The following is a 13,698-nucleotide window of genomic DNA, read 5'->3' as shown; positions in this document are numbered from 1 at the left end:
AAGCTAAATGCGTACATGCATTAAAGCATTCATATACATACATCAGTAGTATGCAAAAATAAAAATAAGTTGTAACTATACCGATTTCCGCTCTATAATATTACATAAGAAGTAAATTAAATTCAATACAAAGTCAAATTAATTTTTATTATTTGTTTATCTAGAATTCACAAAAAGTTACGAGTAAAAAAAACTCAAAATTTTACTAGCGAAATGGGCACGAAAGATTGACTTCCGAAGTTGATATTTAAATTTTAATAAAATTCTTTGATTTTTTTAAGCGGTTTTTTCTCATACTTGTACGAAAATATTTTCAAAATGTACTGAATATTTATTAAGCAAAGAGCTTTTAATCAAATATTCTCAATTCTTCTTTGTTTAAATTCCATTAATAAAAAGTTTCATCTTTTTAGTTAATTCATCTTTTTAGCACTTTCCAAAAAATTTTTGAAAAAAAGTGTTTATTAGTTTCACTCTGTCCGTCCGTTCGTCCGTGGACACTTTTTTTGTTTACAAAACTTCTACACCCTTGAAGATAGAAAGCTGAAATTTATTATGTACATAGACCTTTGGTAGAAACTTATTTCCGTAGAACAAAATTTTTACCCATCTCTCCCCCTCTAAAAGTTATACCCCCCCAAATCGCTAAAAATGGCATACTATAGTTAAACTCTAAAAAAAACAAAATGCCCGTTCAAATTCACCGTTATCTAAAACCCATTTTTTTTTAAAATTTTTTAAATCTTTTTTCTTCTAAACGTAAGTTGCAGGATTCTGAAATCTTAACAGCTTTTAGATACTTACGAATATATTTATTATCCTAAAAAAAAATTTTTCTCTTTCTCGATCTCCTCTCAAGTTATTACCTCCCTAAATTCGTAAGATTCGAATTTTCTGCACCTTATATTTGAAACTGAAATTTTGGAAATTTCTACAAATGCAGAACGCTAAAGGAATATGTCATGCCATCAAAAAATATAATTATTTTCTTCAACTCACTTTCTTAACCGTCCAATTCAATCAGTGTGGTAATGCTTTTTTATTTTTTTTTTGTGCTCATCTTAAACGTATGCAATAGTTAAGTTATATATCTACATATAATATGCAGATATATAAATGAAACTAATTTAAATAATGTAACAGCCAGCTTGATTATTTTTGGAAGCAGTATTTTCACTTGTTGAAGGTAAAGTGCTTTTTTACAAACGTTTAACCCAACTTTATTCTATACAAAAATTGATATCTGTATGTAAAATATCAATATTTGTGTCACCTCGGGATTGTACGAGTTTGGTTACAACAAAAATTTGTATTAGGAATTCTTCATTAAATAAGTTTTTCTTTCATAAATACATATTATGTTAACAAATTTTTTGGTTATACATTTTAGACACGCATTCATTACAGGCAGGGGCTAGAAAAAAAACGACATAAAAAAAAGGAATTTAGGTAACGGTAAGTTTGAACTGCAATTTTGTTTTTTCAGAGTTTAACTATAGTATGCCACGATAGGGTAAGCAAGCGTTTGCAAAATTTCAAAAATGCTTATTAAGTTTCATTGCAACAAATAGTTAAATAAAGTTGGGTCAAACCAATGGTTTGTATTGTAGCACTTTTCCCTTCAACAAGTGAAAATTCTGCTTTTAAATACAGTCTATGTATAGCTATCACACTATTAAAATTATTTTCATTCATATACAAAACTATTTCTAGGATTGCATATATTTAGGATGACTCATATATGCAGTCTTTGAAATAAAGCAAAAATTAATATAAAAAGGGGTTAACATAATGCTCGATTTTAAGGGTTAATTGTGTGAGTTAAGAAAAATAATTATATTTTTTAATTTCACGGAATTTACCGTTAGCTTTTTGCGTTTATAAAAATTTGAAAAAGCTTGCGGTTTCGGAAATATAAGGTGTCAAAAATTCAAATTTTACGAATTTCAAGAGGTGATAACTTGAGAGGGGGTGGAGATGGAAAAAAAATTTCTTCTAACAAAATGAACTATTTATTAATATCTAAAAGCTCCTAAAATTTCAAGCTTCTACAGTCTGGGGTCTAGAAGAAAAACGACGTCAAAAATTTGGAAAAAAAGGACTTTAAATAACGGTAAATTTGAGCGGCCATTTTGTTTTTCTTAAGTTGAACTATAGTATATCGCGCAAGGGGAAGCAAGCCACTGCCTTTCTGCGTTTGCAAAATTTCAAAAATGCTTATGGTTTCATTGCAACAAATATTTAAAAAAGGCCATTTTTAGGGTTTTGGGGGGGTATAACTTCTAGAGGGGGGGAGATAGGTAAAAATTTTGTTCTACGGAAATAAGTTTCTAGTGAAGATCTATGTACGTATTAAATTTCAGCTTTCTATCTTTAAAGGTGTAGAAGTTTTGTAAACAGACACACGGACAGACGGACGGACGGACGGACGGACGGACAGAGTGAAACTAATAAGCACTTTTTTCAAAAATTTTTTTGGAAAAGTGTTAAAAAGAGCAGTTTTAGGGTTTTGGGGGAGTATAACTTCTAGAGTGGGGGTGATAGGTAAAAATTTTGTTCTACGAAAATAAGTTTCTAGCAAAGATCTATGAACATATAAAATTTCAGCTCTCTATCTTCAAGGGGGTAGAAGTTTTGTGAACAAAAAAAGTGTCCACGGACGGACAGACGGACGGACGGACCGACGGAGAGATTGAAACTAATAAGCAATTTTTTCAAAAAATTTTTGGAAAAGTTCTAATAACTACGGTTAACCGTAGTTTTTCAGCTTTACAAATGTTTGTGAAGGTGTTTCAAGATATAAAAATTAATTTTCCCTTTTTTTAAGCACTTCGACTTTAATTACTTGAGGAGATTAAGAGGTACACATATTAAATAGACTGTAGTGTCAGTAATTCTTACCTCGATTACAACAGTTAAAAGATTCGCAGTTCCTACTTTCAAATTTTTAATGAAGTACTCAACGGAAAACATTTCACAACATAGTAAAAAATTAAGGTCACCAAACTTGCCAACTCTAAATAGCATATTTACCAACATTTAAAAAGTATTAATGAATTTTTAATTAAGCACGTTTTAGAGCTCCGCCTTTTTTCCTAGCAAATAAAATTTACGATAAAAATAGAAAAAAAAAGCAAAAATAAAAATCGAATAAACATTAATTGTCTGCAAATAATATGAGACCTACGCCATTTATTTGATGGTAACAATTTCCAGTAAGCAAGTTGCGCACAATAATGAGTGTATATGAAAACATGACTTTACGTATTACTATTACAAGTTTAATAGTTAGTAACATGCTCCCTCCAATAAATACTAACAAGTAAGAATACAAAAATTTTCATAGGTTTTTTTTACAATGACGCTTTCATTGGTCAACTGCCTCTAGCAACACCCTAAAGATAGAAATCATTATCTAAAAAGGATGATGAGGTAAAATAGCTTATCCACCAATTTATATTCACCAAATGCACGGTGACTTTTTCCATCTTATAAGAGAACTTAATTGAATGTAAAAAAAAAGAAGTAAAAGAAGAAATAACCGGTTCGCTTACAATTTTTATTTTTTATCTTGAAGTGAAGAGTGCTGTAATGTCGCTCGTTCTTCTTGTGTTGATAGAAACAAAAACAACTTAATGTATTTTATACTACAGCAGGAACGATGGAGCGTTCACATTTGCGATCAGTTCTTTATATTTCGCGTTACGTGGTTTTTACCAACTTTTTGTTTTTCACCGGTATACTTCCTTTTATGTACGTATTATTTATAAAGAGATTAAACTCACACTATCGCACTTGCAGTTTTTCTACTACTACTACTATCATTGTTATATTCTCGTACTATCGACTTTCGTATGTTTAAGCATCTAGGTATATATATATACTATAAGAAAACTAATATTTTGTAATACATATACATATTTCGATTTACAAGCTTATCGTTGTGTACATTAATAGTTTTAGTTTTTAGCTTCCATATATTTATTAAACTAAACAAATCATGTTTGCGATATCGTTTTAGTTGAGTAATCTCGCTTACACCGTTTATTGAGAAAGATCTATTCTTAATCAGTAGTTGTATGCTATTATTTCCATCAAAGTATATCTATCAGGAAATAGTTCGACTCGTTTCTTTCCGTTATTTTTCGTTTGCTTGCCACTTCCAAAATCGTAAAATATTCCATTTTTCTTTAAAAATAGATAGTAGTAAGAATTGTGTAGGCAAGAAAGAAACAACATATTGTAAACAAACGAGTGTATCAAAAACATCGAACTGAAATAAAATTAAATTAAGTAATTAAAAAATTTTGTTATTTTTATTTTGATAACAACATAATTTTTTTTTTTCATATTTTATTTTTCATTTCATAAAAGTTAGGTAAACACATTCGAATGTATGAAAGTAATAGTTACAAATTTAAAATTTCATACTTTGTTATACGGTACATACCTGTTCAAGGTAGATATACAATATGATGTAGTAACATGTATGTACCCCATTTATATGCCTGCTTCAAGCGTGTTATTGTCTATATAAACGTTACTTGACCTGTAGCCTTCACTCAAGCCGCTTACTTGACTTGTTGATAATGATTTAAAATTAAACATCTTAACGTCGTTTTTGGGCGTTTAAACTAACATAGTAAAAACGCAGATTAAGCTGATTTTACGCCAAGTACTCTTTCACGTCAAGCCGCAATGTAGACGAGGCATAAAAATTATGTATATTCATAAGAAATATTAATTGTTTTAACTGACAAAGACAAAGCAAATGCGTTTGCGGATCATTTAACCGCAAAAAGTGCAGTTCCCGAGGCCTGATATATCCCAAAAGTTGATCAATCTGTGCCATGGTCGAAATAAACTTACATATAAAATTTCATCAAAGTCGGTTCAGTTGGACTTGAGATACACGCGTGCACACACAGCCCGACAGGTTGCTAAATATAGTTTATTTACACTTCCCTACCATGGAGAAGTGCATTTCCACCGAAAACACGATATGCAAAATTTGTTGCCATCACATCACCTAACTATTGCAATATCGTATCACCTACATTGGTAATAACAGGTAGACATCTATTGCGTACTCTTTCTCTCAAAATCAAAAATACTCTCTCTGTCTCAAAAATTCTTACGTGTATAAAAATGAAAATAAGAAGGTATACTGCTTAACTCTTAGCTAAGGTAATTTTTTGTATACAAATATTGGTGAGTGATAGCATTAGTGTGATGTAAACGGAGAGTCGAACTACTTCTTGATAGATATACTTTGATTTCCATATACCGGGAATATCGATTGCGATACCAATAGACATTTTAAACATTATTGACAATGACTAATGACATTTTAAACGTGTATTTAAAATAATTTAAATCAAATTTTAATATTATTACCGAAATCATTTTAAAAATTCTATTTTAAATTTCAAAATTTAAAGTTGTTGCTATTCTTAAAATGGCATTTATTTCAAGAATAAATTTAAAAACGGATTACTTTTCTTCAATCAAACATTCACATTTTTTACGTTTTTTCTAAATATATTCACTAAATTTGTCAGAGCTAAAGAACGTGAATGAATGATGGCCAAATTTTGGTTAGATACATTTTGGTAACGTAACATATATTACAACACGAAAACTTTTTCTTACTTCAAAATTACATTCCAGAAACAAAATAATTTCACTCACATACCTTTTACCAGGCGAGATACTTTACCAGGTTTTTACTTTTTTTGCCTCATTAAGCAATTTTATAATCCAAAACAGTAGCGAATTTTTGGTTGAATATATATATATTTGTATGTATATCTTCAACGTCAATATTGTTCGTCAAGGCGAACTAATTAGTTTTTATAAAAATAAACAAAGCTGTGTCATACTTTTTTGAAAGTCATAAATTGATATCAAAATTTTTGTTTAAAACAAGAATTTCATTAAATAGCAAAATAAAAAATCTGACGTGGTCAGCACATAACCGACCGCAATATTGACTAGTTAAGTGAAAGTAGTACAGAATATAAAAATGCCTTTTAAATAATTCTTTCTAATTTTTAGTGCATTAGTAAGCTTTTAATTAACATACCTAGAAAAATGTAAATTTGGTTCTTAGTAGAGTTTCGCTTTGTGCTACCAGAATTCCCTAAAATGCTCGCCAGTTAGTTTCGGTAACAACCAGAACTCCAATATCAAATTTCAAGAAATTCTATCAATTAGTTTCACAGATATGATGAAAAATGTAAATTCGGCCCCTAGTTCGGTTTGCTAGGCCTCATCGTTCCAAAAACAGGCTGCTCTTACATATGTTATTTCTTTTCTGCCAAGAACGAACCCTATTGTAATTGCCCAATTCGGACAACGGGTTCGAATAGCTGCCATAAAATTGAAAGAGTTTATTATAAACATTTCTAAAATTAATGAAGGAATAGATATGAAATTTTGTACACGTGTGTTTAATTACATTTTACAAATACCTTAAAAATTTTGATAGGATCCCTGGATCGGTTCGGTTGGCTGCCATACAACTCCAAAAGCTAATTTTAAATAGCTAGAAAAATAAAAAAGTCAGATTCATGAAATTTGGCTGTCGTGTGTCCAATTATAGGTCAGATATATTTCCAAAGTTTTGATGGATTTGCTTGACAGGTTCGCTTACCTGTCATACAACTCCAAAAGCCAATTTTAAATATTCGAAAATTAATAAAGTCAGATTCATGAAACTTGGCATTCATGTGTCCAATTTTAGTTCACATATATCCCTTGAATGGCTTAACAGGTTCTGACCTATAGTTGGACAGTTTTGTGTCCAATCAGAGTGGGTAATTGGTATACAATAATAAGTGCTTCTTCTAGATATTTCAAAAAGAAATTTTAAGACTCAGACTTTCTAGGTGCAGGGTATAATTTGGTTGGTATATACCGACTGAAACATTACCACCACTGTTTGCACTGAAATATAAAAATTTTGTAAGCTGAGCTATTTAACATTAAATAAATAATTTTTTTTTGTTTTTTTACCGAGAGGAAGGGTGAAAAATCTCAAAAGACACTGCCAGACGAAAAGCAGTAGTGTGGAACTTTAATTCACTAAAGAACACCTTCCTCAAAATAAATTATAAAACTGGTCGGAAACGGAGCCCCATAACTGAATACCGTAAGCCCAGACAGGCTTAAATGTTTGATTATATATCAAAACCTTGTTGTATATTGACAACGAAAAACGCCTTCCCAAAAGCCATTTAAACTTCCTGCATTTCTCCTCGTCTTGAGATCTTTTTTCTTTATGTGCTCCTTTCATCTGATCTTCGCGTCCAATGGCCAAAATGAACTGTCAATTTTCCTATTAGTGAAATTCACGGGTACTGGTTTAACTCCGTTAACTTTTATATTCCACTTTGTAGTCCATATTGAAATCTCATCACTGGCCTTTTGTAATTTTTCAGTAGATTCATTTTCATTTCATCCTATTACTGTATCATCAGCAAATGTAGCCGTTGTCACTCCTTCCGATTCAGGAATATCATACGTGTATAAAAAGTATAATATCGGGCCCAATATACTCCCTTGTGGTAACACCAACGTGATATCCTTAAGCGAAGAGTACTCCTCTTCCTGTTTAACTCGAAATACCCTAGTAGTCAGGTAAAATTCGAATAATTGTCAAAGTTTTTTTAATCCACAATGCCAAACCTTGTAGAAGGCTTGAGCTACGTCCAGAAATATAATAGAACATATTGATTTTTCTTCCAGTGAATTTTCTATTAGGTCAGTTATTCGATGAATCTGATCTATAGTTTAGTGGTTCCGGCGAAAACCAAATTGATGATTCGGGATTAACTTTCTACTTTCAATTATTGACTGAAACCTTCTCAGCAAAAGTTTCTCTAGCGGTTTTGAAATCATCGGCAACAATGAGATTGGTCTATAAGAAGTCGCCTTTTCTATAGGTTTGCCAGACTTGTAGATCTTAATTATTTCTGCAACTTTCCAAATTTCAGGCATGTAATCAAAAATTATACACGCATTTTTTAGGCGCGTAAGCATCGTTATATCCCTTTTGGGTTATTTTTTCAAAATATTGGCCGTTATTAGGTCAAAGCCCGGAGATTTTTTAGATTAAAGAGTCATGATTTCCTCTACATCATCTCTTTCCTTGACAATCGGAATAGTTACGCTATCTTCAACAAAAGCAGATTCCTTATTTTCATGCAAGCCTTGGTTGTCAAGCCGACAGAATATATCGGCCAAATGATCCGCAAACGCATTTCCTTAGTCTTTGTCAGTTTTTGCCCACGTTCCACCCTTGTTTTATTAGGAGCGAGATGTTTGATAGGTTGCTTCATTTTCTTTGTTGCCCTTCACAGTGAGTAATTGGTTTCTTACACGCCGTCAAATTTTGAGCATAATTCCTCCTTGTATTTTCTAATGCAGCATCTTAGTTGCTACGATTCAACTATGAAACGCATTTGCTGCCACCTCTTTCTCGCCCAACCGCTTTGTCTTACTTTTGCTAGTATATGTGGAGGATAGTGTTATGTATGTAAATACATCTTAATGAATTTTAATGTAAACTAACCTTAATCATAAATGTATTATCACATAAAACAATTATGTTTTATGTTTTAGTATTAGCCATATTTTATACCTATGTACTTTTAGTTTTTATAAAATAAAAGCAGTTGTTAATAAGACACTGACTGATGCATTATTACTTTTAAAACATGGTGTCAGGTGTAAAAGAATAAAATTAAAAATGTAAATTTTTTTCTAATTAAAATAAAATAATATTTAACAAATTAAAGTCGACACAAATTAAATATCAAATTAAAATAAAAAATAAAATATTTAAATTAAAATTAAAAAATTATAAAGTCATATTGAACGTATATGGTGTAATATCATATATATGTACCTACACGTGTCAAATTGTATATTGATATTAATATTTCAGAGTCAACGAGGTCATATGCGCATGAAATTAATAATTGTAGCGGATAATTAATTAAATTTGTTCAAAATACCGAACGAGGAAAGTTCATCGAAATCATCAATACCATCATTTTTACCAGTGCAAGAAATGTTATCAGTCGCCACAACAATTGCGCCAATGAATTTAAAGGCATCAAATCTTTCTTTAGCTTGGAAAAATTGGAAAAACCAATTTAAAATTTTTCTACGTGTTTCTAATTTGGAACATCAAACATTACATATATATGATTCATTACATATAACATTACTGATTCATTACATATATTTAATTCATTCAACATGGACATCGATGCAGTGAAATATGATGATTTAATTAAAAAACTAGATTCATATTTTATACCGAAAGTTAATATAGCTATGGAACGTCACAAATTTTTTAGTCGAAAACAAGCTAATAGTGAAACGATTGAGGAGTATGTAACAGAATTAAAAAATTTGAGTCTCACTTGTGAATTTAATGATCTACGTGAAGATTTGGTTAAAGATATTTTTATTTGTGGGCTGTCGTCAAATCTTTCACATATTAAAGAAAGATTACTAAGCGAAGGTAATATAAAATTTCAAAAAGCGATCGATATAACTAAAAATATTGAAACTGCAAAAAGCAATACATCACAACTACAACAATCAAATGAAAATTCTCCGTCTCAGCTTTAACACGTTCTTTTAACAAAAATAAATATCATCAAAAAAGAATGCCGCAATCTAACCAGAAATTGTCAACAAAAAACTTGGAAAAATTTAGTCAAAATCAAAAGTCGTCAACATGTGGAAAATGTGGGCAAATACACAAAACAAAATGTCCCGCCCATGGAGAGGTATATCGTCTATGCAAAAAAACAAATCATTATGCCAAGATGTGTTTTCTTAACAGCAAAATTAATATGCGTCAACCAGCTAAATATGTTAAAAATATTAATACAGCAGCTGAAACACAAGAAAATGATCTCTTTATTGGAAATCTTAACATTAACAACATCACATTGAATTCAGAAAAAAGTGCAACAACATATGAACATGTAGAGGTAACAATTAATGGTAATAACTTTATTTTTCAGATTTACACAGGGGCACAAGCCAATGTTATTCCAATCAATATTATTAAAGAATTAAATTTAATTAAATTTATTAAAAAATCAGAAATTAATATTTTTACATTTAGTGGAGAAAAATTAAATATATTAGGTGTCATAGATCTTAAATTAAATTTTAAAAATGAAATATTTTATGAAAAATTTTACGTGCTCGATATCAATTATTGCAAGAATATTTTAAGACTAGAATCAGCTGTTAAAATGAATTTAATTAAACAAATAAATAATATTTGTGCTGAAAAAATTTAAAAAAATTATGAAAGTGTTTTTGATGGTTTAGGTCTTTTAAAAAATAAATGTAATTTAAATATAAGACCAGATATTTTACCGGTTGTCGACCTTCCACGTAAAATTCCATTTAGCCTATATGAAGATTTAAAAAATTAATTACAAAGAATGATAGATTTAAAAGTTATAATACCAGAAAGCAAGCCTACCGAGTGGGTAAACTCGCTAGTTTTAGTTAAAAAACCTAACGGGCGTTTACGGTTATGCTTAGATCCTAGACATTTAAATAAGGCAATTATTAGACCGCATTACCCTTTTCCGAATGTTGAAGAATGTAAATCGAAATTGGCTGGCTCTAAATTTTTTAGTTCGCTGGACGCAAATAGCGGATTCTGGATGATTCCTTTGGACGATTTTTCTTCTCGACTATGTACTTTTAACACGCCTTTTGGTCGTTTTCGTTTTTTACGCTTGCCTTTTTTTATAAATGCTGCGCCAGAAATTTTTCATGCTGAAATGGTGAAACTTTTTGGGGACATTAAAGGATTAATAATATATATCGATGATTTTCTTATTCATGCATCTACGTATGAAGACATAATTTAATATTAACAAAAGTTTTAGAACGAGCAAAACAGGTTGGATTAAAATTTAACAGGGCCAAATCAAAAATATTTTTAAAAGAAATTAAATTTATAGGTCACGTCTTTAATTAAAATGGAGTTAAACCGGACATTGATAAAATTAGGTCAATTCTAGAAATGCCGACCCCTAAATCGGTGCCAGATGTACAACGTTTCCTTGGCATGGTGAATTATTTAGGGAGTTTTATTGATAATTTGTCATCAAAAAATAAAAATTTGCGCGATCTTTTAAAAAAGGACATTCCCTGGCACTGGGACTCGATTCACGAACAGGAGTTCAACAATTTAAAGACTGAATTAACAAAAACGCCAGTTCTAACTTATTTTGACCCAAAAAGACAACTGACTTCATCTGTTGATGTCTCTGGGTACGCATTGGGTGCAACTATTTTACATGACAGGAACCCAATTACGTATGCATCGGCCTCCTTAACGGATGCGCAACGCAACTACGCTCAAATAGAAAAAGAGCTTTTAGCTATACTTTTTGGATGCACTCGCTTCCATCAATACATATATGGTTTAAGTATTTTGGTTGAAACCGATCATAAGTCATTGGTTTCGTTATTTAAAAAGCCTTTGTATCAAATACCTGCCAGACTACAACGTTTTATGTTACGCCTTCAGGCATATGATTTAACTGTCCAATATAGACCTGGTAAATTTCTGTATAAAGCAGACACACTTTCAGGGGCTTCTTTAAAAGAAAACTCACTAACCGAAGTTGATAAGGATATATCACTTCATTGCAATTTTTTAATGTCACAAATTTCACTTCCTGATTCGGATTTAATTGAAATTAGAAACTGCTCTGACTCTGATAGGGTATTTGAAAAAATTAAAGAATATTTAAAAAATGGATGGCCTGAAAATAAAAAATTAGTAGATAAAAGTGTAGTACCATATTACAAAATAAAGGATGACATACATATCATAGACAATATTCTATTAAAAAATTCTCGGATTTTAATTCCAACTAGCCTACGTGATAAAATGCTACATCGTTTACATGAAAGTCATATGGGAATTCAGCGTTACCAAAATTTAGCTAAATCTTCCATTTATTGGCCAAACATAAACAATGACATTTATAACTTAATATCAAATTGTGAAACTTGTGTAAAATTTCAAAATTCTAATCTTAAACAGGAACTTAAATCTCATGATATGGTCGAAATTCCGTGGTTTAAGGTCGGTTGTAATAAATTCGAATTTAACAAAAAACCATATTTATTAGTCGTGGACTATTATTCAAAATTTATTGAAATAGATCTTTTAAATTCTGGATATGGTAGTCTTCAAGTAATCACAAAACTTAAATCAATATTTGCGAGACATGGTATACTACAAATTTTTATTTCGGATAATGGTCCGCCTTATAATTCTAAAGAATTTAAACAATTTTGTCGGGACTGGAACATTGAACATAAGACTTCAAGTCCTTACTTACCTAGGTCAAACGGTTTAGCTGAACGCTCTATTCAAACAATTAAAAAATTACTTACGAAGTGTGAAGAAACTAAAAATGACCCATATGTGGCTTTGCTACATTATCGAACCACTCAAACAAATGGTATGCCAAGTCCAGCTCAACTTTTGATGTCCAGAAGTCTCACAACAAAAATACCTGCTATCACTAGGAATTTCGAGCCAAAAATTATCAATACATACGAATACAAAAAACGTCTTCAAAAACAAAATCAAAATTCTTCGAAATATTATAATAGGGTTTCTAGAAATTTAAAGCCAGTCAAACCGGGTGAAAAAGTAATGTTTAAAAAGAATCCAACTTCTGTTTGGTTTCCTGGAGTCATAACGCAAAACTGTAAGGAACCTCGATCTTTTATTGTTCAGGATAGCGAGGGTGTTCTGTATCGCAGGAATCGTGAGCATATTTTGAAAAGAAAACAAGAAAAACAAAAAGTTGACATAGATTTAGATGTTGATATTCAAAAATCAGAAATTGAAAATACAAATAAAATTGAAAGTTTTGATAGTAACAAAAATAATGAAAACGAATATATTACTCAAAAGCGTAGAACAGTAGTCCAACTTAATCGATTAAATTACAATAATTAAAATAAATTCATAAAATGTGGTCTTATTTGAAAGTAATAAGAATTTAAAGTTAAATTCGTAAGCATTATGTATTTTCTGCAAAATGTACAAAAATATAAATTACTTATGTAATTGTTAAATAATAATGTAAATTCAAAAAAATAATTGTTAAATAATTATGTAAATTCAAAAAAAAAAAAGGTTTTATTTGAAAATTGAATTTGAAATAATTGAAATTATAATTTATAATTATTAAATATTGGGAAATAAACATTTTGAAATTTAAAACAAGTAAAAACGTTTCAGTCGGTATGAACCGATTGAATTATACCCTGCACCTTTCATTGTTGTATAGCAATTACTCAAACCTGTAAAACCATTCTATAGAAACTTCACGGATATGTCTGACCTATAACTGAACACACGACTACCAAGTTTCATGAATCTGACTTTATTATTTTTCCAAATATTTAAAATTAGCTTTTGGAGTTGTATGGTAGGTGCCCGAACCTGCCAAACAATTCCACTAAAACTTCGCTAATATATCTGATCTATAATTGGACATACAACTGCCAAGTTTCATGAATCTAACTTTTTTATTTTTTCAAATATTTAAAAAAAGCTTTTGGACTTGTATGGGAGCTACTCGAACCTGTCAAGCAATTCCACCAAAACTTCACAAATAT

General features: G+C 30.4%; 2 protein-coding genes across 2 annotated transcripts; both read left to right on the top strand.

Annotated features, from left to right (window-relative positions):
• Positions 1-9,267: 9,267 nt before the first annotated feature.
• LOC129605880 (uncharacterized) lies at positions 9,268-10,101 on the top strand. The gene is made up of 3 exons (XM_055515877.1): positions 9,268-9,535; positions 9,640-10,013; positions 10,057-10,101. Exons 1-3 carry the CDS (start codon positions 9,268-9,270, stop codon positions 10,099-10,101), a joined length of 687 nt encoding a protein of 228 aa, XP_055371852.1.
• A 970-nt stretch (positions 10,102-11,071) lies between these two features.
• Positions 11,072-13,033, top strand: LOC129605879 (uncharacterized). Its single transcript, XM_055515875.1, has 3 exons — positions 11,072-11,622; positions 11,935-12,895; positions 12,989-13,033. The coding sequence occupies exons 1-3, from the start codon at positions 11,072-11,074 to the stop codon at positions 13,031-13,033; spliced, it is 1,557 nt and encodes a 518-aa protein (XP_055371850.1).
• The last annotated feature ends 665 nt before the right edge of the window (positions 13,034-13,698 follow it).

Source organism: Condylostylus longicornis, unplaced genomic scaffold (genome assembly GCF_029603195.1).
Source record: "Condylostylus longicornis isolate FDR11 unplaced genomic scaffold, ASM2960319v2 ptg000016l, whole genome shotgun sequence".
Lineage (NCBI taxonomy): Eukaryota > Metazoa > Arthropoda > Insecta > Diptera > Dolichopodidae > Condylostylus > Condylostylus longicornis.
The sequence above is the reverse complement of the archived record's forward strand: the minus strand, read 5'-3'. Positions and strand labels throughout refer to the sequence as shown.

Coding starts and splice junctions, on each gene's coding strand:
- LOC129605880 (XM_055515877.1), top strand. CDS start 9,268: ATGGACATCGATGCAGTGAAATATGATGATTTAATTAAAAAACTAGAT. Junction 9,536..9,639: donor AGAAAGATTACTAAGCGAAG/GTAATATAAAAT, acceptor TCTCCGTCTCAG/CTTTAACACGTTCTTTTAAC. Junction 10,014..10,056: donor CAACATATGAACATGTAGAG/GTAACAATTAAT, acceptor AGATTTACACAG/GGGCACAAGCCAATGTTATT.
- LOC129605879 (XM_055515875.1), top strand. CDS start 11,072: ATGCCGACCCCTAAATCGGTGCCAGATGTACAACGTTTCCTTGGCATG. Junction 11,623..11,934: donor TATAGACCTGGTAAATTTCT/GTATAAAGCAGA, acceptor AATTCCAACTAG/CCTACGTGATAAAATGCTAC. Junction 12,896..12,988: donor AAGTTGACATAGATTTAGAT/GTTGATATTCAA, acceptor ATTACTCAAAAG/CGTAGAACAGTAGTCCAACT.